The sequence below is a fragment of the Tenrec ecaudatus genome, chromosome 6 (assembly GCF_050624435.1).
Source record: "Tenrec ecaudatus isolate mTenEca1 chromosome 6, mTenEca1.hap1, whole genome shotgun sequence".
NCBI lineage: Eukaryota > Metazoa > Chordata > Mammalia > Afrosoricida > Tenrecidae > Tenrec > Tenrec ecaudatus.
This window is the reverse complement of record NC_134535.1, coordinates 57,776,551-57,803,125: the sequence shown is the minus strand read 5'-3', so window position 1 is coordinate 57,803,125 and position 26,575 is coordinate 57,776,551. Positions and strand designations below refer to the sequence as shown.

At 40.6% G+C, this 26,575-nt stretch overlaps 1 protein-coding gene across 1 annotated transcript in view; it reads left to right on the top strand.

Annotated features, from left to right (window-relative positions):
• The window catches only part of TRHDE (thyrotropin releasing hormone degrading enzyme), a 524,500-nt gene that overhangs the window by 20,539 nt on the left and 477,386 nt on the right, over nucleotides 1-26,575 (top strand). Inside the window, exon 2 of the mRNA XM_075551269.1 lies at nucleotides 488-761. Coding sequence (XP_075407384.1) covers nucleotides 488-761 — 274 coding nt within the window. The remainder of the gene's footprint in view (nucleotides 1-487; nucleotides 762-26,575) is intronic.

Here is a 26,575-nt window from a genome sequence, read left to right as displayed (position 1 = left end):
AAGCTCTTGGGTAGTCACACAAGATGATATATCCAAGAAGGTTTTATAGCCAGGATTCTCACCAAAATTTGTATGACTTTAAAGTCCTGCCTCTTAACAAAGCCTGGCCATGTCTTGATGAAATCTGAGAGCATACGCATTTCTCAGTGATGTTCTATGTTCACATATAGTTGAGGAAAGCATTTGAAGTTTGGTCTTTACATATTACAAAATTATTAAGTGAACCATAGCAACCTTATATACAACCGAATGAAATCCCGCCTCATCCCGCACCATCCCCATAATAATTATTATCTTTGAGCCAATAATGTAACATTTTCCATAAGGGAAATCATTATATCCCAATATTTCAAGGTGCTTACACACTTACGTTTAAGAAAAAAGAACATTTGCGATTGACAAAGGTACATTCAATTAGCAGAAGTATATACTGAGAACATAACTCCATCCATAAATGTTATTGAGAATGTCTTTTTCTTCTTTCCAGATTTCTTGGTGTTACTCAGTTTTCACCTACACATGCCAGAAAGGCATTTCCTTGTTTTGATGAACCAATCTACAAGGCTACTTTCAAAATCAGCATCAAGCACCAAGCAACCTATTTATCTTTATCGAATATGCCAGTGGAAACTTCTGTGTTTGAGGAAGATGGATGGGTAACGGATCATTTTTCACAGACCCCTCTAATGTCCACATATTATTTAGCCTGGGCAATTTGCAACTTTACATACCGAGAAACTACCACCAAGAGTGGGGTTGTTGTAAGTATTTTAAGCTTAATGATGTTTTTGGGTAATGGAATGATGTTTGGGGGTAATGATGTTTTTCGGTAGTGTGAAATAATCTGATATCTGCATTAACACTGCGTCATTGCTAATGGTTTTACATTTTATTTAGTTGAATTTTTAACTCTTGGGTAACAATTATTTTCCTTATTTCAAAGGGTCGGAAAGGAACCTCTCTTCTATACCCAGCTGTCTTATGCTTTGGAACATCTGCTATCCTTCCTACCCCTACCATATTGCACACACACACACCCCGCCACCAAAACTTCGTTTCTCCTCATTTCCATCATACTCTTGAATACCTCTGGAGCAGGAATTATTAGTTTGGGGAAATTACCTGCTCTGATTTCCAGACTGGGATAAACAGCTCCTTTATGAATTTTGAAATATTTCAAATATAGGACAATTGTGGAGAATGCTATAATAAACGCACATACATACTGGGTAACTACAAAACTAAACATTTTCCCTGTAATTCCTGTAGTTTAATGTGGCTTTTGAGAAAGTGAAACATTGGATCAAGCGAAGCCCTCTCTGACCTCTGCCTGATCTCATTTCCTTTCTTCAGTCATGCTCAGAGCTGGCCTAAATTTGGTGATTGCCATTTCTGTGCAGATTACTGTCTCATTATTAAGTATATGTAAATACAGGCCATGCTGTACAATTGTATGTAAGTGGTTTTTTACTATAGACATCTTTCTGCCACTTATTTTTATTTAATTTTAGATTTTTTTGTTGAAGATTCTCTTCTTGTGGGTCTTCTGGATAGAATAGTTGGTTGAATATGGCACAATTTGTTAATCCTTCTGCACCTGAACATTTTACATTTTGAAATTTCATCTTTAACAATGCTTCAGTGACTCTTTTTATATTTGAGTTCTTCTGACCATATTTTTGTACCAGAATTTCTGTGAGATCAGAAAAGCTTTTTCGACTCTGCCCTATAAAGTTGCAATGAGCCAGAATCTAACAATATGTTATGGGATTATAACGCTCCTTTTAGTTTGTTAACCCTGACCAGTACAGGAATCTGTTCTTAGTGAAGACTCAGATATAATGATCCTGACTGTTTGTACTAAGTTTACAAGGGTCCCCAGGCACAATGATTAAGTGGTTGACTGGTTAGCTAAAGGATCATGTGGTTTCTAGGGGAAAATACCTGGTTATCTACTCCCATTAAAAGATTATGACCTAGAAAACTGTGAAGCTATTCTATTCTGTCACATGCAGTTGCTATGAGTTGAAAATCATTTTAACAGCACCTAACAATAACATTATGTTTATAATAAATATCAAATAAATGCCTTTTGTTGGATATCATTTGTAAAACCATAGAATTTTAGACACTTGACGCCTGCTATGCATGGTGGAACAGTGGGTTAAGCGTTGGGTTACTAACTGAGGGTGGGAAGTTCATTCCCACGAGTCCTTCCATAAGGAAAAGAAGAGGTTGTTTGCTCACATAAAGATGTTCTGTCTTGGAATCCTTCGTGGGCAGTTACACTCTGTCCTGTGGGTCTTCTATGACTACAAATCTATGAGGGGATACTCCTAACAAAACGGATATTTTTTTTCCAAAGCTATGTACTACATTTTATTAAACAAAACAACCTTATCGCCTTTAAAGTACTCTGCATTACACTGAATACATTTATCAAATGTGCTTTCCATTCTTGGAAACATTTTTTCAAACTCATTTTTGGATGACTGACAACATCATTGTTTTCTTCACCTCTTCAATGTCATCAAATCGCTGTCCTTTCCTATCTCTCTTCATTTACAGAAACAAAAGAAGTTGCACAGAGTGAGGGCAGGTGAGTAAGGTGTGTGGGGCAGGAGAGGCACATTATTTTTGCCAGAAACTGGTGCACTGAGATGGCTGCCTGAGCAGGTGCATTGTCATGGTAGCAAAATCAGTCCCCCTTCTGCCACAAATCAGACCTTTTCTGACACACGCTGTTAGGCAATTTTTTCAGCATCTCTAAGTAGGAAGCTTGATTAACTGACCTGGTGGAATGAACTCCAAGTGCACTAGCAGTCAACCTTTTTTTCCGTTTGGGAAGTTGGTGGACGTCCAGAATGAGGTTTGTCATCAATCGGCATTTTACCTTTTTTGAAACGAGAAAACCGTTTGGACACTTGCGTCTTTCCCATAGTGCTGTTCTTATAAGCTGTGTCCAACGTCATAACAGTTTCCGCGGCATTTTTCCAGAGCAGGAAACACTCTCACAGCTGGACTCTGTTCTCTTAAATCAACCATCACAAAAATGTGGTTCGAGTGAAATGACTTGTACAAAAAAATTAACTGTGACCAGAGAGAACCTTCCCAAGGGACGCCCGCCACAGGGTCACTAACTCAGAGCGAGTTGCTCAATGTTCGCTCAGCCAGGAAAAATGCATACCAAGAACGTTCCGCTCCACCCAGAGCAATGTCTTCTTTTCTTTTGGTACCCGTCAGACTCCACGGCAGTGGAGTATTTCAGTGGATTGCACGAAGAGATATTTATTGTAATTTTCATGTCAACTCTTAAGTAGAGTGCTATGGTTATGCTTTTCCAAATCATAAATTAAATTGAAGTTTAGAGCAATTAAGGACCTCGCCTAGAGCCAAAAATAAGCAAACCAAAGAGCCAGCAGTCAAGTCTCTGCTGGCCCAGTCCCCAATTTTAAGCTTTTCCTTTTGTACCTTAGTAGTTCACCATTTCACGCATGTGTCTCAGGGACTTCAAGCAGGGATTCTCTCCGTCCAGTGGTTATCACATTCGGTGTTGCTTGACCATTACAATCGAGGTTGAAATAAATAGATGTTCTTATTCTGTATGCAGCTCATACCTCTTCAGTAACCTAGATTTTGAAAAACTTTAGCTAGATAAATTCTCCTTACTGTTAGTTTTCATTTTAATCACTGGGAAACCTGGTTTAAAATAAATATGGTTGCAAAGGAAATTAATGCCATTATCAAAGTATAGTGGCCTAGTCTTTGTGACCATAGTTACTGTTCTAAGTGCAGTGGATACTGGCCATACCTACTCCCAGCCCACTGCCATCGAGTAGGTTTTGGCTCGCAGTGACCCTATGGGACAGAACAGAACCGCCCGAGAGGTTTCCAAAGCTGAACTCTTCACAGAAGCAGACTGCCACGTCTTTTATTTCCACGGGGCAGTTGGTGGGTTCGAACCACTGACGTCTCGCTTTGCAGCAGAGCAGTTTAAGCAGTGGACCATCAGGGATTTTATTTTGGATATAGAGGAACATGTTCTTCTTTTGCATCTATAATCATTTTATAGAAATCTTTAGATGCTTTTTGATGTTCTTATGGCCATTTCAAGGCTATACAGGTTAGATCATTTCGTGAAAGGAAATCCAAGACACCTCGTTTTCTCTCTGTCTTCAAAATTTGGTGTTTGATTTGATTTGAGTCACTTAGCACGTGGGGCAGGTACCGGAGGTGCTTTCTTCGGGCATGCTCCCTTGCAGCGGTGGTTCTCACCTTCCGACAGTTCCTCATCTGGTGGTGACCCCCCAACCATAACAATATTTTCGTTGCTACTTCATAATCATAGTTTGCTACCGTTATGAATTGGGCGACCCCTGTGAAAGGTTCCTTTGACCCCCACAGGTTGAGAACCGCTGCTGTAAAGTATCTTAAAATTGTTCTCAGTCCCACTCATCTGTACTTGTTGCTAAAGGTTTAAAATCAGACACACTAATTATTTAGATGTGACTTTTTATGAGTTAAGAATCTAAGTAATTAGTAAACATTTGAAAATTTGACTTCATAATTTTTATGTAGAAAAATAAAATAGCACACTATCAGAGAGTATCAAAGGTCAATTGGAAAAAACTTTTAGTTTGTATAATCTAAAAATGCCAAGATCAGTAAAACGGAAAACAAAATTGCCATAGGGAGTTCTTATTTAATACTGTGGAAATCTGATTTCAAAACCAGTCTCGCTTCTTCTGTCACCCTTTGAAAATTCAATCTGTTTTCTTTCTCCTGCCTTTCTTTTTTTATTACTGGAAACAGATAGGAATGACATTTATCAACCCTTACCAGCTGGAAGGAGTGAAAGTTTAGCTTCAGAATCTTGAGTGGGGGATAGTCATGTGAAATCCAGGTGGCCATTACAGAGCCGAAGATGAAACTCCTTCCTTTGGGATGAGAGCGATGAAGTTGAGTAGTGTCTTTGTAAACCCCAGCTGAATGACAGCAGCGCCTCAAGGTGGCACGTTTGAGACATCAGCCATATCCTCAGTACCTGCTTATTAAGCTACCTACTCCCTCCCCCCCCCCCCAACAGGCACTGCCCTGAGTAATTGGAAAGATAAAAAGCAGTCCAAGGTCCCACTGGTACAGAGATCGGACATGCAGCCTTCAGATAGACTTCAAGCCTGCAGACACGATTTGTTTACCTAACCCCCAAACAGCTTAATGTTATTTTTCTGATTAGCTGTAAAAGTTTAGAAATTGAGGGATTACATAGAAAAGTATTTATTTCTGGCCTTTTGGAAAATTGGAAAATCTTGTACCACTGGGCTTACATTCTAGCTTGGCAGTATTTGTCTTCATTTATTACTTCAACAGTTATTTATTGAATGTCCTCTGTGAGAGTCAGGCAGTTTCATAGGCTCTAGGGTCTAGAAATAAAGTGAACAAAATCACATTGTCAGGAAGCTTTTATACTTCTTAAGTTTGTGATTGACCCATTTACAAGTGACATTTGCTTCCATGTGTAACTTAATCTAGACCACTTCTGCATCTTTGTACCTAGTCTACTTCACCTTTTTCAATCAAGTGGCTATTTGGATTTTCAACCCTTGCTTGGGCCATAATTCACCAGGGAGGCCAATAATAAGGACCAGGAAAAAGAGGAATATGAATAAGAAAATCAACAAGTTCACTAATTGTGAATTAATGACAGTAGCATTCACTAACTGTCAAGTGTAACCTGTAGAGAATAAGTTTCTTGTACATAATGAGTCCAAGAGAGTTTAGAAGAGGGAGAAATTTCTGTGAGTTAGAGTCTAGAGATCTACTTTATAAAAGAAACATGATTTGGTATTAACTTAAATAATATTATAAAGAAAAGTCATAGAAATGGGGAGGTCTGTGGGAGAAAGTATAGCATTCTTGTTATAAATAGATCTGAGAATTTAGATTTCGTTTCTCTGTGTAACATGGGTTAATTACTTAACCTCTCTTTAATTCACATTTTTAAAACTAGAAATACAAATTCTTCATTTACATTGTTTTCCTGGTTACTATTGTGATAAAATAAACCATCCCAAAGCTTAGTGGCAGATAGAAACCACTTTGCTATACTGAAGCTCTCCTTTAATGGATCAGGAATTTTGGACAGGAAAGAGGCAGGCTAGCCTGCACTCTATGATGAGAAGTGACTCCGTGTAGGTTCTTTTGTTGTGTCTGTGGGATTGGTGCTGGCACGCTCGTGGAACTCACCTGCTGCTCATTGTGGGTACTCTCTTTGGAACGCAGTGTGGCCTGGCCTTCTAACTCACGTGGTGATCTCCGAATGGCTGGTTTTCTTACATGGTACTTCAGGGCTCTGTAGGGGAGTTCTTACATGGTACTTCAGGCCTGTGTTCTTACATGGTACTTCAGGGCTCCGAAGGGGGGTGTTCTGAAAGAACTAGGTGGAGACTGTGGCCTTTACCGGCATCCTTACGGGTTGCTCAGTATCACATACATAATATCTCCTAATTATAAGTGGGTCATTAAGGATGGTCCTGATTCATTAGAAGAGAAAGTGTACCTCACCTCTTGATAGGAAAAGGGTCAACAGCTTATGGAAGTGTTTTAAATGTATATTATTTGCTCTCTGGTCCTAAAGAATTTTATCCACCCCTGTACGAATTTCTGCTGACCCTTCAGAGAGAGCGAACCACCAATAGGCCTCCTCCTATTACAACTCAAGCTCAAGCTTGAGGTCCAGGATCTTACCCTGCCCAGCTGCCACTGGGGGTTTGTCTCTTATGTGTACTTCCTCTACTCTGATGACCATCAAGTCAGAAGACAAGTTGTTTCCCCCTGCACATCCAGTGTGCAGTAATAAAACAGGCATACGGTGATTACAGCAGCCATTTTCATGAAAATACGGAGAAAATAGGAGGATACAGACGTCACTGGCCGATGGCAGTTCTCCAATTCAGTTGAGCCCCTGCCGCCAATTCCTTTATTATGGCTCTTTTCGACTCCTTGAGAGTTGTTCTCCCTGATACGTGACCTTCCTTGCTGGGGCCTTTATATTTCATTCTAAATCTTCCTTTCTCTACATTTAAAAGGCAGTTTGCTCAATTCATTGACATCGGCTTTATTCTTCAGTTGTATAACCAGTCTCACTATTTTTTTCATAATCACTCCACCACTATTTATATAAACTTACTGCTCCTTAAGTTTCTTGCCTGATCTTTCTGGATGCTGTTGTTGATTCGATCCAAATGCCTGAGAGCAGTGCTCAAGGCACACATTGCTAATTAAGCTGAACTTGTAACAAGGGGTAATAGAGAGCTCATGGTCTCCTCTGTTGAGGAGAGTTTCTTGAATTAATTAATAGGCCTCATGTGATTGATTGCAATTTAATTTACATTTGGACCATAATTTCCCCTTTAGATGTTTTCTTCTTTTATTAAAATTCCAATGTGTTGTATGTTGGAATGAATCAAACTGTTACTTATCCGCAAAAGATGAGCTGTGAGCAGGACGTATAAATGTCGGCAGGAGAGACTGCCACATTTCTATTAATCCAAACTGTGGCATTTTGAAAGATAGAGCATAGGTTTATGATTGACTTACACATCATGAAAGAATATGAGTATATAATTCAGGTACTAAAACTTTGATCATTGTAAAACATTCAGTTGATTCTCCAAAAAAGTTGTTTACCATTTGATGATTTGTCAGTAAACTCAGGAAAACTTATGCAGACAACAACCAGTAGGTTGTGGTTGGTGTTGAATAACCTCAGTTTGTTTCAGTGCAGGGTTGGGAAGCAAGGCTTCTGTTTTATTGTTTCGTTTCTATTGCTGGGAATTCAAGCAGTTGTAATTCTTTTAAAAATGGTGGGTTTTTTATGTATCAACTGGTATCCACTCGATTAGACAAAATTACATGCACAAATCTCTTTGAGATGAGCCTTTCTTTACCTTCGGGGTCTGTAGAACAAGACCCTTATAATTCTTACCTATCCTATTATTTAAAAGACAAGGCTTGGAAGAGGCTTAATCGAAAGACTCCAACAGCCTGTTGTCACGTTGAAAAGGCCCGTGAGGGTCTTAATAAAGTCATACTCTAGCATTATCTTTAGATCAAGCTTTTCTTTTGTATTTGTTTGTTTGGGAATTAAATTCAATGCAGTATCTATTACAAAAGAGGAAAATGTGAATTTTGCTTTTGAAGAGGAAAATGTGAATTTGCCAACTTAAAAAAAATTATTAAGTACTTTCATTGGGGCTCTTACAGCTCTTATCACAATCCATCCATCCATCCATTGTGTCAAGCACATTTGTACATATGTTGCCATCATCATTTTCAAAGCATTTTCTTTCTACTTGAGCCTTTGATATCAGCTCCTCATTTTTTCCCGCCCTCCCTCCCTCATGAACCCTTGATAAATTATAGTTTATTATTTTCATATATTACATAGTCCTCTGTCTCCCTTCACCCACTTTTCTGTTGGTTGTCCTCCTGGGATGGGATTATATGTTGATTCTTGTGATCAATTCCCTTTTCTCCCCTACACACCCCGTATTCAACTGGTATCTCTAGTCTCATTATTGGTTCTGAGGGGTTTACCTGCCCTGGATTCCCTGTATTATGGGCTCTTATCTGTAGCAGTGTATATGTTCTGGTCTAGTCAGATTTGTAAGGTAGAATTGAAGTCATGATAGTGGAGGGGAGGAAGCATTAAAGGCTCACAAGGAAGAGATGAGCCCGCCAGGGTGCAGTACAGCACCGATGAAACCTACAACTTTCTTCTAGTTCTTTAATGCTTCTCTCCCCGCTCACCCAACTAGATCATGTTTTCTAACCCTTTGATTTGAATATTTTTTTTCGGAGGCTGCTTTTACTTTAAGGATCTTAAGCCCTCTGTAGTCTGGGAAGGAAACACAATTTTAATTTAAAACCTAGAAAGTCCTGCTCGTTTATGGTTTAGCTACATTTTACTTGAAAACTGTAGAGATTGTTCTTAACGTGTGTGTGTGTGTGTGTGTGTGTTTCATGGCTAGTGAGTGATAAGCCAGGTCCAGACAGGCTCTCTGCTATCGAGGTGATGAAGACCCATAGCAGCTGCGGACAGGGTGGAACTGGCTCCGTGAGCTTCTGAGACCGTAACGCTTCAGAAGAGCAGAAAGCTCCACGTGTCTCCTGCAGAGTGCTTAGTGGTTTTGACTGCTCACCTTGTGATTAGCACCCCAGTGGGTCACCGCTACACTACCAGAGCTGCTGACGATCAGCCAGGTAGCACTGTCAGTACTCTTTCTGGAAGCTCCTTGGCTAGAAAAGAAGAGTGGAATGGGTTTCTTCTCCTTTCGCATACTGCAGACAACGGTAGAGCTAAACTTTCTGTGACCACACAAAAAGTTTGTCTTTTATTATGTTTCTACCCACATTTATCGTATTACCCTCGAAGCCCTCATCAACAGTTTCCACTCATAGTCTTCTTATGTCTGAAGCTACGGCCATGTTTTAATTAAAAGCCCTTGTTACAGCAATGCTCCATGGATACAAATTTGCTTTGGCTGATTCTGCTGTAGAGCAAACCACTTGACAATATAATATACTTTTTATGGCACACACAGGTTCTTTGTGTGAGGGACTCAGATCGTTTTTGGAACGGAGCAATTTATCTCTGCTACATGATGTCTGGGGCCTTAGCTGGGAAGTGTCAGTGTTGGGATATCAAGATAATCTATAGCTGGAGGGCCCGAGCTGTCCAGCGGCCCCATCATCCACTGTCTAATGGGTGATGCCATTAGGGCTTCACCTGGGGCTGGCAGCCGAGGGGTTTACATGTGGCCTCTCTCCGTCACTTGAGCGTCTTTGAAGCATGGGGATCACATGGTATTCACATGGTAGTTGGTCTTCTTAGCTATTGATTTCATTTTCCAAAGACACAAGTATAAAGAGATTTACATTATTTGTTCCTTGCATTATAAAATAGTTATGGAGAATTGCATTTGTCACTATATTTTTCTCTCTTGTTAGGAAGGTATTACCATTTCTAATGCAGCCATGTGTCAGTATTACTTTATTAATTTCAAGCTTAGGGTGACTCATGATCAATGGATGAGGCATAAACTCCATCTCTCAATGAGAATAGAGTCAAAGAAGTTGTATAAATTTTCTCAAACTACCAAAAGTTTTTCTAAATATTAGAAGAGATTACATATATAAAGGGAGTCCTGGTGGCTCAGTGTTTAAGTCTTGGTTGCTATCTAACCCATCAACTCCTTCTGTCAATATTTACAGCCTTTGAAACCTATGGAGTAATGCTACAGGGTCACTGTGAGTCTGAATCGACTTGACAAAAATGAATTTATTTCAGTTTTATGGATATGAAATCAGAAGCACAGCATTTGGCACATAATACACTGATGATTATAAATCAATCTGTTCAGAAATTCTTTAATGAATTTGTGATATATACATTTAAGAGTTTAGATGTAAACTAGATTATAGAGGATCTTGATACCAGACCACTCGAGTATTTGTTTTATTCACTGAATAATTTAAAGCTACATAGAAAGCTAATACAAACTCATTGCTTTTGAGTTGATTCCAACTGAGAGCAACCTTGTAAGAGAGACTGTCTTAGGATTTCCAATGCTGTCATTTTTTTAAGTGTAAGAGAGAGCTTTATATCAAGACGTAATTATATTTCCAGCTAACATCCCAGCCTAGTACAGATCAAGTCCATAAATCTGATTCTACACCATAAGTCCAATACTAGTCCATAAATACCCCTTCAGAGTCGTGCAGCCACATGCAGTGAGGCAGAATGGAGGAAGATCACGGGCCGGTGGGGGTGGGTGCAAAGTCTTGTAGGTCAATAGTGGTAGACACATTCTGGGCTCTGGCTGCCATCAGCATGACTTGAAGTGGCTTGTCAACAGGAAGATGAAACGGAGAGTGTGTATGGCCTGCCTTCAAGGAGAAAGAGACAGGAAGAGGCTGGCCTCACAGAGCCATTTATCTCGGTCCTCCATTCAAGCTGTGACCTCATTAATACACTAAACTCCAGGTTCCTACAAGAACCATGTGGACACAAGAAAACCTAACTATCAGAGTCCTCAACTTGGCACATATATACCATTCTTTAGTCAAATATAATTTTTTTAAAAAGGACAATAGTAAAATCATATTTGTGCTTTAAAGGAAAAAACTAAAATTCATAAAATTCAAAATATTCCAGGCTTTTTAAACATAATATTCTATACACTCATAGAAACAATACTATTCTATGCGTAATAATTGCAGTATGTGAATACCTACATCATAATCCTATCAAAATATTCTTTTTAAAAAATGTTTCCTATCAAAATATTCTTATGAACATATTCCCATACCCATGGAAGTTTGTAAGCCAGCCATGTCATTACTTTGTCCTCCCTTTTTGGGTATCCAATTTCTATACTTCCCTCTTAGATCAACCCAGTGCTCTCAGGAGACCAGTGTGTTCTTTGGTGTGAAGACTCTGCGTTCCAGTTGGGAGCTAGTGAGTCTGCATCCACGAGCGAAGTCAAACCAGGACAGGCTGTTGCTGTAAGTGTCCTGGGCATTGACTGCCACACCTTTCTCCCGTGGAGCAGGTGGTGGCTTCCAATGGCAACCTGTTGGCCAGCAGCTAAGCACTTAACTGCCGTGCCACTGGGGTACCTTCAAAGCTGCATGTGTTTGTTTATACTCTTGATAATCTGGTGCAGCTTTTATGGCACGAGGAGAGTTCACATAGGTAAGACTAAGTATTATCACTACTAAAGTCATTATAACTTAAAATGCATAGAACAAAGTGGATATGGAAGGGATTTTAAAGGAGGAATTGATAGGATTTGGATAGGGAAATAAAAAGTTGAGAAAGCAAAGATTGGCTTTAAAATTTAAAGTAATTACCAACACCAAATTTGCTGCCAGTGAGTCAGTTCTGACTATAGAAACCTTCTGTGGAGTTTCATAGGTTTTATAAATCTTTACAGGAACATACAGCCTCACCTTTGTCCTTCTGAGCAGCTGGTGGGTTTGAATTGCTGACTTTGAGGTTAGGAGCGTAATGCTTACCCAACAGCACCACCAGGCCTCCTGTTTAAAGCAAAACCACTTTTTTTTTCCTATCAGCATTTGTTGTGCATTTTGAACCAACTATTCACAGGCAATGTGGGTTTTCATTCTTCCTGGCCAATCCATTGGGCACATAAAGCACACTACCCAAATAACCCATTTGTTGCATTGTAACTTATTATACAGAATTTTATTAGTCACATTTTTTATTAGTAGCTAACAAAACTCCATCAAAGCTAAAGAAAAAGAGAATTTATTTTAGAAAGTGATTGAAGTCCACATCAAGGATGAACTTAGTGCTCGGGCGCTGTGGGAACTTATGATTCCTATTTCAGCATGTGTTAGTTTCCTAGGCCATTGCAGCAAGTGGTCATTAAACTGAGTGGCCTAAAATAATAGGAATTTGCTTTCTCACCGTTCTGGAGACTAGAAGTTTGAAATTACACTTTCCCCAGGTTATACCCCTTCAAAGACTCTAGGGAAAGTCTGTGTTTTTTTTTGGGCGGGGGGGGGGCTCTTCTAGTTTTTTTCCCTTCCAATAGTCCTTGTCCTTCCACCGATTCATAAAGATACATTACTCCAGTCTGCCTTCAAGTTCTGGGTGTGTGTCTCTGTTTCTCTTCGCTTCTCCTTTTTCAAGGACACCATTCATTTAGAATGGATTATGACCCACTTCGTTGTGATCTGAATAATTGCAAGGAGCCCTGGTGGCTTAGTGGCTACACATTGGGTTGTCAACCACATGGTCAGCAGTTCGAGCCACCAGCTGTTGCTTGAGAGCACGACGTGCCTTCCTGCTGCGGTCAAGAGGTAAAGTATTGAAACTGCAAAGGGGGCAGCTCTACCCTGCCCCATTGGGCACCATCAGTCAGAATTGATTGGATGGCGGTGGATTTTTAACTAATTACATCTGCAAAGACCCTGTTTCTAAGTAAGGTCACATTCACAGATACTGAGGAAAAGACTTGATGATCGCTTTCTGGGGACATACTTTAGCTCACAGAATAGGCCCTTCTAAATGCTGTTTCTGGTTCATTTTCTCTCTCTTACGGTGGCATTCTTCCTCTGTTCCTCGATGCAGACAGTGAACTATGACTGCCCATATTTTCAGGCTTTACATATTGCTGTGCACACTCCAAGAGAGGAAGTGACCTTTATAAAGTCCCCAATTAATAACAAGAGTATTGATTGCCTGTGTTTGAACTACTGATCATCCATGGTTGCTAGGTCTGGAAAGTACACACGTGAAGGGAGATTTTCAGAACATGATATCTTTTCCTGCATCCTTGCAAACGGGAGTGGGTGTTTCAAGAAATACATTTCTAAAGAAGGACTTCAGGAAGAAAACGCAAGTCCTAAAGCTTGCATTTTACATATTTTCACTTTGGATTGACTACAACAGAAACCATAAACCAAATATGCAGTGGTAGTGTGTATACAGTACACCCCCTGGAAAGTGTACACTTGCACATTCACACACGAATGTAAGGCACATTTCTTTTTTATGTTTATATATATACATATATATATGCACACATTTTAATCATTTTATTGGGGGCTCGTACAACTCTTCACAATCCATGCATCCATCCATTGTGTCAAGCACATTTTTATATTTGTTGCCATCATCATTCTCAAAACATTTGCTGTCTGCTTGAGCCCTTGGTATCAGCTCATTATTTGTTTCCCTCCCTCTCCACTCCCTCCTACCTCACGAACCCTTGATAATTTGTAAATTATTATTATTTTGTCTTATCTTACACTGTCCGACGTCTCCCTTTATCCACATTTCTGTTGTCCATCCCCCAGGGAGGAGGTTGCGTGTGATATGTTTATATTTTTAAATGATCTGTAAGGCACATTTCTGATGGCCAGTTTTAGTGAAGAAATAATGTGTACATTTTTAAAAATTGAATTATTCTGTGTTATTTCCCATTGGAAGCAGAACTTAGGTCTTATTTTAATAAGAGAAATAGGTTAGTATATGGTTAGGCTTATTTTTCAGTTGTCATAGAAAAAAAAATCTATGTTTGATAACAAAAGTCTCTCTGTCATTAGCCTTTCTGTTTTGATTATATTGCACATGTAACAATGACCGCAGAGAGAAAAAGAAAGCAAACAGTAAGAAATGTGTTAGCTTGCAGCCTGTCTTGGAATGTAAGCGGAGACTTCCTGACAAACCCAGAAAGAGTTAGTCATCTTCCGAGATCCTCTTAAAGTACGTGGAGCATGCATTTTTCCACAGATGTACAGCTGTCCATCGGCTGTTTGGCTGGCCTCTTTGGAGCGCCAAAGTCTGCACACTTTGAGGCAGGCTCCTTTGCTTACCCAGGTTTGTAGGTTCGGTTGTTCGCAGTGTATAAAAAATGGTAGGTACTTAGGGAGAGTCCACTTGGTGTTTGAATGGGGGAGTTCCTTTCAGAGAGGTCCCAATTTCAGGAGCTTCTAACTGTTTGGGGTAGTTAATATGTAGGACAGATACTTTCATTATTATTGCCTCTAAGGAATTTTCCAGGAAGATGTAGGTGAAATGAGATTCCAGAGAGAATACGGAGGAGACTGTCAAATGGAAAAGTGGAACCAGCAAAGTCTAGACACTGAAGACGTCACTATCAAGAAGCATAAATCATCTTTGTTTTCTTTTTAGGAAAGGACTCTGTGGTCCTGTGGGGTGGGTCACTACCTTGCTGCCAACTATAAGGCTGGTAGTTCAAACCCACCAGCTGCTCTGCAGGAGAAACACGAGGGTACTGCTATCTAAGGATTTCTAGTCTCAGAAACTACGCAGGGTTGCTGTCTGTCAGAGCTCACCAGATGGCAATACGTTTGGGTTTGGTTCTTTTTGAGCATCGTCTCTAAGAATTGTTGACAGGCTGGTCATGCCAAATAGGCACTGAGCTGGCAGGCAGAGATCTGTGAGGTGGGTGCCTGCCTTGGGTCATCATCAGTAACTTGCCTCGGATGTGCGGGAGATGTGCCGAGTCAGGGTTAGCGCTCCAAGTGAGATCAGCATTGCTATCAACAGGTGAGATGACAAGGCCAGGGTTACTGGGTCCAGGAATTAGAGAATATAAAAAGAACACACATACTATGAAAACCTCAGTATATTTCACGGATGTGGTGAGAAAAGGACAGGTTCTGTGATGGATAGAATGTCTAATGGAGAAATGGTTCCAGCTATTGCTGACTCTGTCTTCCAGCCACCATTTCGCTGTCTGTCTGTCATTCTGTGGTGGCTTGTGTATGGCTGTGATGCGGAAGCTGTGCCACTGACATCTCAGATACCAGCAGGGTAACTCGGCGTGAACAAGTTTCAGGAGAGCATCCAGACTGAGAATGGACTCTGAAGGACTAGTCTGTCGTCCACTTCAGAGCGATTAGCCTCTGGAAAGACTATGGATAGCAGAAAACATTGTCAGTTACTAAAAACCCAAGTAACAGAAGCAAATCAAAAGCAAAAGATTATGCTGGAAGATAAGCCCCTCACATTGGAAGTAAAACTATTACTTGTGAAGAACTGCCTTCTCAGAGTAGAGGGGGCCATCAGGCCTGGATGAAGTAAAGCCTGCAGGCCCTTCGTTTTCTGATGGGGCATTTCACTCAAAACAGGAAGAAGGCGTTGCGAAAGTAAATGAGTACTTGGAACGTGGTTTGTACAAAGAATGCATCTAGGAAAATTGGAAGTCATTAAAAGTGAAAAGCACAAAAGATTGATATTCTAGGCACTGTTCAGCTGAAATAGTCTGATATTGGCTGTTTTGAATCAGAAAATTATGTATTTTATTTCCCACCAGCAAAATCGAAAGGAAAGGAAGGCATTGCTTTCATCATCCAAAAGAACATCAAGATATAGCGTGCAGTGCAGTGCTGTCTGTGATAGGACTCTATCGATCCACATTCACACAAATCCCACCAATACCACTATTTTTCAAATTTATGCACCAACCTCAAAAGGTAGTGATGAATAAATTAAAGAATGCAATCCAGATGCAATGGCAATTAATGGTAATTAGAATGGAAAAGTTGGAAACAGAGGAAGGATTAGTAGTTGGAAAATATAGTCTTGGTGATAGAACTAAACTGGAGATCGCATGATAGAATTTTGCAAGACTTGTTAATAGAAAATAACTTCTTTTCAACACACAAAAGGTTGAAGACATGTAGACTTCTCTAGATGAAATACACAGAAATCAAGTTGACTACATCTGTGGATAGATGTGGAAAGAGACAATGGCAAAGTTGATTGACTATCAGCAGCTAAACCAGGCCAGAGGCTGATTGTGGAACAGACCATCAATTGCTCATATTTAAGTTTAGGTTGAAGCAGAAGAAAATTGAAAGAAGTCCCCCCAAGTCAAAGTATGACCTTGAGTATATTGCAGCTGAATTTTGAGAATATCCCAACAGATTTACGCTGTGCCCCCTTAATTGCAGAAGACCAGATGAGCAGTGGAATGGCATCAAGAAAAATCTATAAAGAAACAAAACGTCATTAAAAATCTAAGAAGGAAAAAAAAATCAAAGTGGATGTCTGGAGAGACATACAAATTTGCTCTATTTGTAGAGTAACTAAAGCAAATGGAAGAAATGAAGAAGTATAATAACTAAATAGAATTTTTCAGGAGACAACTTGAGAAGAAAATATAAATCCGAAAAGAAAGACACCCTCAGCATATCTTAGACTGAAATAACTAAAGAAAAATTCAAGCCTCAACTTGTCATATTGAAAGATTCCATTGACAAAATACAGCACGTTACAGGAAGCATCAAAAGAAGATGGAAATAATATGCAGAATCCTTTACCAAAAATAACTCGTCAATAGTGAATCATGTCAAGAGGTAGTATATAAGCAAGAACCAGTGGTACTGAAGGAAGAAGTTTAAGCTACACAGAAAGCACTGAAAGACTTCAGGAATTGATGGAGTACCAATTGGAATGTTTCAACAAGCTGATGAAGAACAGGAAGCACTTAGTCCTTTATGCTGAGAATTTTGGAAGACAGCTTCTTGGCAAACTAACTGGAATCAATCCATCTTTCTACCCATTCTTAAGAACTGAGACCCAACAGAATGTGACAATTATACAGCAATAAAATTGATATCACCTACATGTGAAATTTTGTTGAAGATCATTCAACAGTGTTGCAGCAGGACATTGACAGAGAGTTCCAGAAATTCCAGGAATTCCATAAGTTCTGTCTGGAATTCTGTCAGGAATTCTGGAAATTCTGTCAAGAGGATTTAGCGCCAGGGTTATCATTGCTGATGTCAATGGATCTTGCCTGAAATCAGAAAACACCACAAAGATGTTTACTTGTGTTTTGTTGACTGTGCAAAAGTGTTTGGCTGTGTGGATCATAGCACATGGGACCACGAACAGGGGCACACTGCATGCTTTGACATCAAGAAAGTTGTGCCCCAAGGTTGTATCCTCCCATCGTACCTTTTCAGTCTGCATGCCAAGGAGAAGAACGGAGACGCTGAGGAAGAATGCGGTATCACCATTGGAGGAAGGCTTGTTAGCGACTTGTGACTTGCAGATGACACACACCTTGCTGGCTGAAAGGGAGGGGAACCTGAAGCACTTGCTGATGAAGATCATGGATTGTCCCCTTCAGTCTGGATCACAACTCGATGTAAAGACAACCGAAACCCTCCCACTGGAGCAATAGGCAACATCCTGATAAGTAGAGGAAAGATCGAATTGTCAAGGATTTCATGTTGGTCGACTCCGCAATCGATGTTTATGGAAGCAGCCGGCAGAAATGCATTGTGGTCAGTAGCTCTGCTGCACGAGACCTCTTTAAATTGGTGAAAAGCAAAGATGTTACTCTGGTGACGAAGGTGCTCCAGAACCAAGCATTGGGATTTTTAATCGACTTCTATGCATGTGAAAATTGGACATTGAAAAAGGAAAACTGAAGAAGAATCTGTGCATTTGAATTGTGGTGTTGTCAAGGAATATTTAAAATACCATGAGCTTCCAAAGGAACAGATAGATTTGTTTTGGAAGAATTACAGCCAGAATGCCCCTTAGAGGCAAGGACGGAGAGAAGTCCCATACTTTGGACGTGCTGTCAGGAGAGCTCAGTTCTTGGAAAGGTGCCCCATGCTTGTTTGAGTGGAGGGGCAGGTGGACGGACACAGTGGCTGCAACAGTAGGTGTAGACACACGAGCAACTGTGAGGTCGGCACAGGACTGGGCAGTGTTGTTTTGTTGTACGCACGGTCACGATGGATCAAGACTGATTGGAACATCAGTGTAAACAGTAACGTGACTTCAAAAGTATCCCTTATCCTTGAAGGGGTAGGAAAATGTATTCATGCATAGCATAGTTAAAATGATTTAGATAATGGGAGAGCTGTATTTATAAGACATTTTCAGATAGCAGTCACGGGTCACCTAATGCTTAACAACTCATCTTTCTGAGAGAAATACCCAGCACACTCTTGTGCCTATTTGCAAGTTTTATTAACCCAGAAATAAGAGAGAGAGGAGATGCAGATTTTCAACCTTGGGGATTCACAAGACATACAGAGCCAGTTGTCTAGAGGACAAGATTTCTAGTACAACATATTAGTGTTGTAGAAATAATTAGTCCTAATGTCAAGAACGATAAAGAGGGAAGCCAACCTTCAGTGGGAGCCTATAGGGACATAAGTGAAAAATGGATTGGGTGGGATTGAAGAATATAAGTCAACATGAGACTAAACTGTAGTTTCATGAAATAGAGAGATGAAGTGGATAAGGTAGGAAGATTGTTATAGAGAGTTTTCTAGGTAAGGTAAGCAGATTTCTAAGTAAGCTGGAGGGATTTTAAGTTCTACTGCAAATTGGGTGAATTGGGGCAATGAAGATAAGAGTTCTGGAGTGTACATGGAGAAGTCAGATTAGAACAGACAGTATTATTGAGAAGGGATTGATAAGAAATCTGTAAGCTAGACTTCAGCTCCTTGAAGAAATGCACGGCCAGGGGGCTGGCGCAGAAAGGATTTGTGAATGCCGTGAACTCCATCCAATAAGAGAGAAGGTTTTCCATGAAGTAGAAGAGGAATAGCATAAAGCAGCAATTGAGGGAGCTGGGAATGTGCCCACCCCTGTCTGTCTCTGAGGGTAGGTGAACAAGCTGTTTTCAGTGGGCACAGAAAGGAAGAGGAGTCAGAGGATGAGAACTGTCGGAATGGTAGACTAGAGGGACATATTTGCAGAACAGGGGAGGAGTAAGCAGGCAACATTTCGTTAATGGAGGCGCTGACACAAGCATCAAGCCCCAAGGTTTCCATCGGGATATCGGTGTAATGGAGTGTGCCTCCGCAAATCGCCATCCCCTGGTGGCGGGCCTCGGCTGATGGTGGCTTCAGTGATGAACGATAATGGGTTTTGTTATATAATCCACAATTTATCAACAGCCTTAAGGCTTAGAAGCATATATATTGAGGAGCAGAATAGAAACTAAGGGAAAGAGCTTGAATTGAAAATCAAACGTACAAAACAGAAGAGTTCAATTAGTGTAGAGCATTCATGTTTATGGTGTGTTTAGATATGATAACGCGATAACGCGTGTGCTAGATTGTATAGCGCACAACCAGGTTATTCTCCTTCCTTGTACAAACTGGGAAATGATCCTGGGGGTCTTCCAGCAGGATTTCAGGTGTTTACAGAGGGGACCATCAGTTCCCTTGTCTTCTAGTGTAGTCTCGGCATATCTAGACTAAAGAATAGTTTGTGTCCTCCCTCTCACTCACTGCCATCCAGTTGAGTCCAACTCCTAGCGACTCTTTGGGACAGAGTCAGATAGCTCCTGTGGGTTTCTGAGACTGTAAATCTTCATGGGAGTAGAAAGCCGCATTATTCTCCTCGCTTGAATCCTGATCAGTTTTAAAAAAGAGTCTTGGTTGCCCACTGTTAGGTACTCGGCTACATACTAACATGGTCAGCAATTTGAACCCACCAATTACTCTGGGGTGGAAAATGTGCCCCTCTGCTTCTTTTTTTGTATTTTATTTTATTTTATTAAAAAACATTTTATTAGGGGCTCATACAACTCTTATCACAATCCATACATATACATACATCAATTGTATAAAACACATCTGTACATTCTTTGCCCTAATCATTTTCTTTTTTAATTTTTTTTAAATTTTAACAATTTATTAGGGGCTCATACAATTCTTATCACAGTTCATGCATATACATACATCAATTGTATAAAGCACATCTGTACAGTCCCTGCCCTAATCATTTTTTTCTCCTCTTTTCTCTTTTTACATTTTATTAGGGACCCATACAACTCTTATCACCATCCATACATATACATACATCAATTGTATAAAGCACATCCATACATTCCCTGCCCCAATCATTCTCAAAGCATTTGCTCTCCACTTAAGCCCCTTGCATCAGGTTCTCTTTTTTTTTTCCCCTCCCTCCCCTTTCCCCCCTCCCTCATGTGCCCTTGGTAATTTATACCTCGTTATTTTGTCATATCTTGCCCTATCCGGGCAGCGCGACTGTGTCTTGTTGGGTACATGCTGGCTAGATGAGGAAATAATGATTTAATGGCAATCGCGTGCTCATCTAAATGTGAGGGGTACCAAAGCTGGAACGGCGCTGGGCGGAGGGCAGCTCGTGTAGTCTGCATTGTTCCTGCTAGGAGAGCATGGAGCAACTCGCTCTGAGCGAGTTTACCCAGTGGTGTCCCCTGGGAAGGCTCTCTCTGGTTACAGTGAATTTTTTCTTAATAGCAATTTAGCTCAAACCTCGGATTTTTTTTTTTTTGTGACGGTTGATTTAAGAGACCAGTGTACGGCTGTGAAATTTTGTTTCCTGCTTGGGAAAAATGACACAGAAGCTGTTCTGATGTTGAGCACAGCTCATAAGGACAGTGTTATGGGAAATACTCAAGTGTATGAGTTGTTTTCTCATTTCAAAAAAAAAGATGAAATGTCAGTTGATGACAAACCTCATTCTGGATGTCTGTCAACTTCCTGAATGGATGAAAATGTTGACTGCTAGTGCATTGGGAGTTCATTTCACCAGATCAGACTGTTAATCAAGTTTTCTATTTAGAGGTCTGAAAAGATTACATAGCAGGGTGCAACAAAAAAGGCCTGATTTGTGGCAGAAGGGGACCGGTTTTGCCACCATGCCAATGCTCCTACTCACAGAGCTATCTCAATGTGCCAGTTTTGGGCAACAAAACAGCATGTCTGTCTTGTCCCGTGCCCCTTATTCACTGGGCCTCACTCTGTGCAACTCCTTTTTGTTTCTGCAAATGAAGAGGGACATGAAAGGACAGCGATTTGCTGATGTAGGAAGGTGAAGAAGATAATCAAGGAGGTGCTGTCAGCCATCCAAACAGATGAGCTTGAAAAATGTTTCCAAGAATGGAATTGCAGATTTGGCCAATGTATTAAGTGTAATGGAGAATACTTAGAATGTGATAAGGTTGTTTTGTAAAAAAATTAAATACCTAGCTTTGAAAACAAAATTCACTTTTTCAGAGTACCTCCTCATAGACTTGATTTTCTTTCCTTTGCAGTTGCGTTTATTTTCCTAATTTCAGATTTATTTTTCTTCCTTTTTACCTTTAAGTTCTTTAAGATTTTCGCTTTAAAGGATTGTTTGGCCACGTCTTTTTTCACCCCTGCCTGGGATGGGTGGACTGTGGAGCTCAGCAAGACATGCAGTTGCCAGGAGTTGGTCTCCACTTCACGGCAGCGGGTTGAGACAGGTAGAGAGAAGGGTGTGAGGAGAGATGAGGTTGATTATTTCTGCACGGTCGGGATTGCAAAGGGATTTGTAGGTCATATAAGGAGTTTGGATTTTATCTTTAAGCAGAGAGGAACCATTAAAAGGCTGTGCCGAGAGGCATTCAGATCATATCTGGAGCTTTCTGGAGAAGCACAGGAATAATAGACAATGTCTTATCACCTTTGCCCACATACTTGCAATAGTTCATTTTCTCCATTCTTACTGACCAGTATCTGTTTTCCTATTTGGTTAAGGCTACTAGATTAATCTAGTTTAAGGCTCAAGAAAAAGATTTATTGGCCTTGTGGACTTTCATGTCAAAGCTGACATGAAAACAAAGCCAAAGTTTTGCATCTGATCTCAGACACAAATTGTGTTACAGAGAAAATTTTCTGGTAAGTATCCTATAAAGTGTATGATGAGGCAAAGTCATAGTCTAAAGTTCAATATTACCTAGGTTCAAAAGATTCCTAGAGGATTGGATATTAATTTTTAGGAAGACTTACAAGTATATTTGGTGGAAGGTTGTTTAATATTTCTGGGTCTGGAATTTCCAAGGGGAGAAAAGAGAAAAACCATTTGCTGAAAGATCAAGGAATTATCTTCCTGGAAGGCCTTTCTATTTCAGCAGATAAACAAAGCTGCACATTCAGTGTGGAAGAAGCCATCAGAAGTACTGACAGTTCTGCCTGTCCTCAGCCGTTGCCACTTACTAATGTTTCTGCATGTCCTTATCAGACCAGATGGCAGGCTGGAAACTTACAGGCTCTGTGAGATGCTGCTGTTCTCTGATTAGATTTAATTTAGGGAGGAACTGGCCAGTGTTTGAAACTAATCATTATTCATGTGTACTGTTGACATTAAAATAAAATTATATATTGCTGACCCTATATATTAAAACCACAGAGAGCTATTAATTTATTCACAAACATAAGTTGAACAACTATAACCAATGATGAACTGAGATATTTGGAATACTTTAGCTTAATTAAGCATATTAAAAAGAGAACAGCTTGGGAAGAATTCATAAGCTGTTCACATAAGTATAGGAATTTGAATGATAAGAAATGGAATAATTTTGATTAACCTTAATCAGTTGACTAGCAGACACCAGTGTCTTCTCTGAGTGTACTATGTGTAGACCAGCAGGACAATATAGATTTTATGTTTATTGGTTCAGGAAGTAGTTGAAGACACGATAGGCACGCTGCCACTCATGGGGCTTTCTTTACAAGGCACGTAGAAAGGTAAAGTCAGTAGGCTGCTAGATGATGAAGAACAGAGAAGAAAGTCAATGAGTGCGGTATGACTACTGAAGAGTCTTGAAGCCTGGGAAGTGAGTGAACATGAGGTGTTAGAAAGCGAGTCAGAGAACAGTGTTTGAGAAGAAGAAAGGGTCAGGAAAGGGAGGAAGGATCATAAGGCTTTCCTCAGAGGGTGAACAGGTTGTGTCAGGACCTGCGTTATCTCTGTTTGCTAGACGAGGACAGTAAGACGCTGAGAGAGTGGTGAGGGTACTTGGTCCTGGTTACGTGGTCCATAAGTGGCAGGGGTGAGGTTCCGGCCCAGGTAGTTGAGCTCCAAGGTGTGTACTTTTGACTATGCTGAAGAAGTTGCAGAATGGAGACTCAGAAAATAAAGTTGAGTACGTAGAGGAGCCAAAAACACACTTTTATATTGAAGTGGGAGGAAATGATCATCATAGAAGAAAAAAGATAAATACTTAAAAAATGTTATTTTTTATCTAAGTAGAGTGTCAAATAATATGGAGAAACTAAAGTCTATAGTCCTGAAAGCCCATGGCCGAGTGAAGGCAAATTCATTGAATGCCTGTATACCTTTTTAACATGGCAATGAATTATTTTTAACACACTTTAATTTAAGTGAAAATTAACATAGCAAAATAATCTCCTAATCATTAATTCATACACACATTGTTCTGTGACATTAATTGAAATCTCCTAATTTCCCCTTGGGTACTCCTTTCCATTGATCTGGCTTTTCTGTTCCATCCTTCTTTGCCCCATTAGTCTCAATATAGAGCATGCTCTTCATGGCTGTTATTTATTTTATAGCCCCGTATTGAGTTTCAAGTTGGAAGATTGCCTTCGGGCAGTGGTTCTCAACCTTCTTAATGCTGGGGCCCTTTAATACAGTTCCTCATGTTGTGGGGAACCCCAACCATAAAACTTATTTTCATTGCTACTTCATAACTATAACCATAGCTGTAATTTTGCTACTGTCGTGAATTGGACAACCCCTGTGAAAGGGTCGTTAGACCCCCAAAGGGTTCGGGACCCACAGGTTGAGAACCACTGTCTTAGGGAACTAGCCTTGCGGTGTCTTCCAATACCTTTCAGAGCAGTAAGCTGGTATTTTCTATTTTTGTTTTTGAATTTGCCCTACTTTTTAATCATTTTAATCAGGGTCATCTTCCGTGCTCCTAGTCAGCACCAACTGTGGTGGCTGGGCACCACCTGGTTCTCTGGTCGCACATTATGGCTCATGTGGGCCGTGCGTCCTTTGGACTGGACTACTAATTGCTTCCTTGAGTCTTCAGTTTTCGTCTTCTTTCTAAACTAATTGTGATTAATACACCTATCAAACCAGGCCACAGTTCAATCACATCTAGCAGAATTGTACATTTGCTGCCACGGTCATTTTCCACACAATCTTTTTCTGTATGGACCCCCTTGATAACAGCCTCCCTTTACCTGATCTGTGGCCCCCTCCCCCACAAAACTCATATCCTACTGCTGACGATATAGGTTCATCTGTCCTGGTTTTCATAACCTGAAAAATGAAAAAGACATATACTGCAGCTTCCAGGGGGTGACTGCAATGATACTGCACTCCCAAGATACCCCTGAATATGCACAGTCAGAAATCCAGCCAAACAATACAATCCCCAATGCATACGATTTTGGAGACCAGATCAGGTCCAGCGTGCATCCTAGGGGGAATCTGTTGACAAGTTTTAACTTTTTCAGGCAGGCTTCTGCCTTTGACCTTCTATACTCAACTCACCAATGCCCTCCGTTTAGTGACCACTTTCCTCCTGTCCCTCGATTCTGGATAGAGTCTTATTTCCTGCATAGTTCCACCAATGAATCTCGGGCTCCCATGTCATCCATAGCGTCTGGCAAACCATTTTGGGCTTTAGGCTCTGATACTGAGCCCTCCCTTCAATTTGGATTATATGCTTCACAATCCTTTGGTGACTGGTGATGGTGTGCTTCTTCCATGTGGACTTGGTTGACATCTCACTTAGATCGCTGCTTGTTTGGAGACAAGATTTAAGACCCCAGATGCTATTTTATCTGATAGGTGGCACCATCTAATTTCTTTACCACATTTTGCGATAGCACCCGTCTCCTCCATGTTCCTTTCCTGGAGACGAGTATTGGAGTATTGAGCATGGCCATGATGTACGAACTAATTATTTTTAAGTTGGAACTGGGATTTAGTGTATGCCCAAACCAGTCCTGGATGTATGTTTGTTTGATGTGGTCTTTCAATTTATTCTTACTTTGGAATTAACCCAAATATCATACCACTTAATCTCATCAAGCAGAATTTTACCATTGCTTCCATAATCAGTTCCCAAACATTGGATTTCTCCTGGGTACTCTGACATTATCTCCCTTTTATTGCTATCCCCCTCCCCCACTTTCCTGGGTTTCATTTACCAAAAGAAGGAAAAACTTATTTCACTTCTTCTGAAGGCTAATTCCCTACTCCATAGCACCTGAGGTATGCCCTGCTATGAACAAACAAAAACCAAATATAGCAGAACGATCGTCACATATTTGCCAGAACAATATTTGATCTTAGCACAATCTATGAGGCATTGATGTAGCAAGACCTTATTTGTCTACCTGCCAACAATTCTCCAAAATCGAAACAGCTGTTTTCTGCTTCCTTGGACACATGTATTTTCCGGTTTAAGTCCTCAAGTTCTAGGTGCGTCTGAGGTGGGATTCCTGCAAGGGATCTCTTTGATTCTGCCTCTGGGGCATGTCGTATGACGTAAAGGTCCAGGATTCAGTGTCCCAAGGCCCCGTGACACCCAGCCTGAGTCCCCAGGATACAGCCAGCAGCCTGCGTCAGGGTGACCCATCTAGTGCTCCAGGCTTCTGTGATGGCCAGTCTCAAGCTTTGCAGACTCCAGTAGCTTCTCTTCAAATGAGGATGTAGAAAATTATCTTTATGAGGTATGTTATGCCAATTAACCCAGATGTCCCTCGAGACGACAGTCCTTAACATTCAAACCCAATAGCTCAGTCCTCTGAGGTGTTTGGATAGGTCTAAGACGTTTCCCCAAAAGTGCCCCTATCTGTATACGTACGCCCCATTTCCCTAATGATATCTACACGTGCATGCTTGTGTACTCTCAGATGCCCTCCCACACTTAGCTAGTATACATGTTAAGAAGGTAACCACTCACAGATGTTTGGTCAATATTACTGTTCTTCCGGAATTGTATATGTTACAGCATTTACATACCCAAGCCAAATTAACTGCCACAGAGCACCCTATTGGACAGGATCGAATTGCCCCATAGAAAGCCTACGGCTGACCTTGGGGCAGCAGCCGGACTTGTACCCATGAAGCCCCTAGAGCCCCATAGCATTTACCACCGTTGACCTTTCTGCTTACGATGTTCTCAGTGTCTCCCTTTGCCTTGGTCACATTGCGCCGACTTCCTCCATGTTGTATATTGCTTTTTCTTCACCAGAA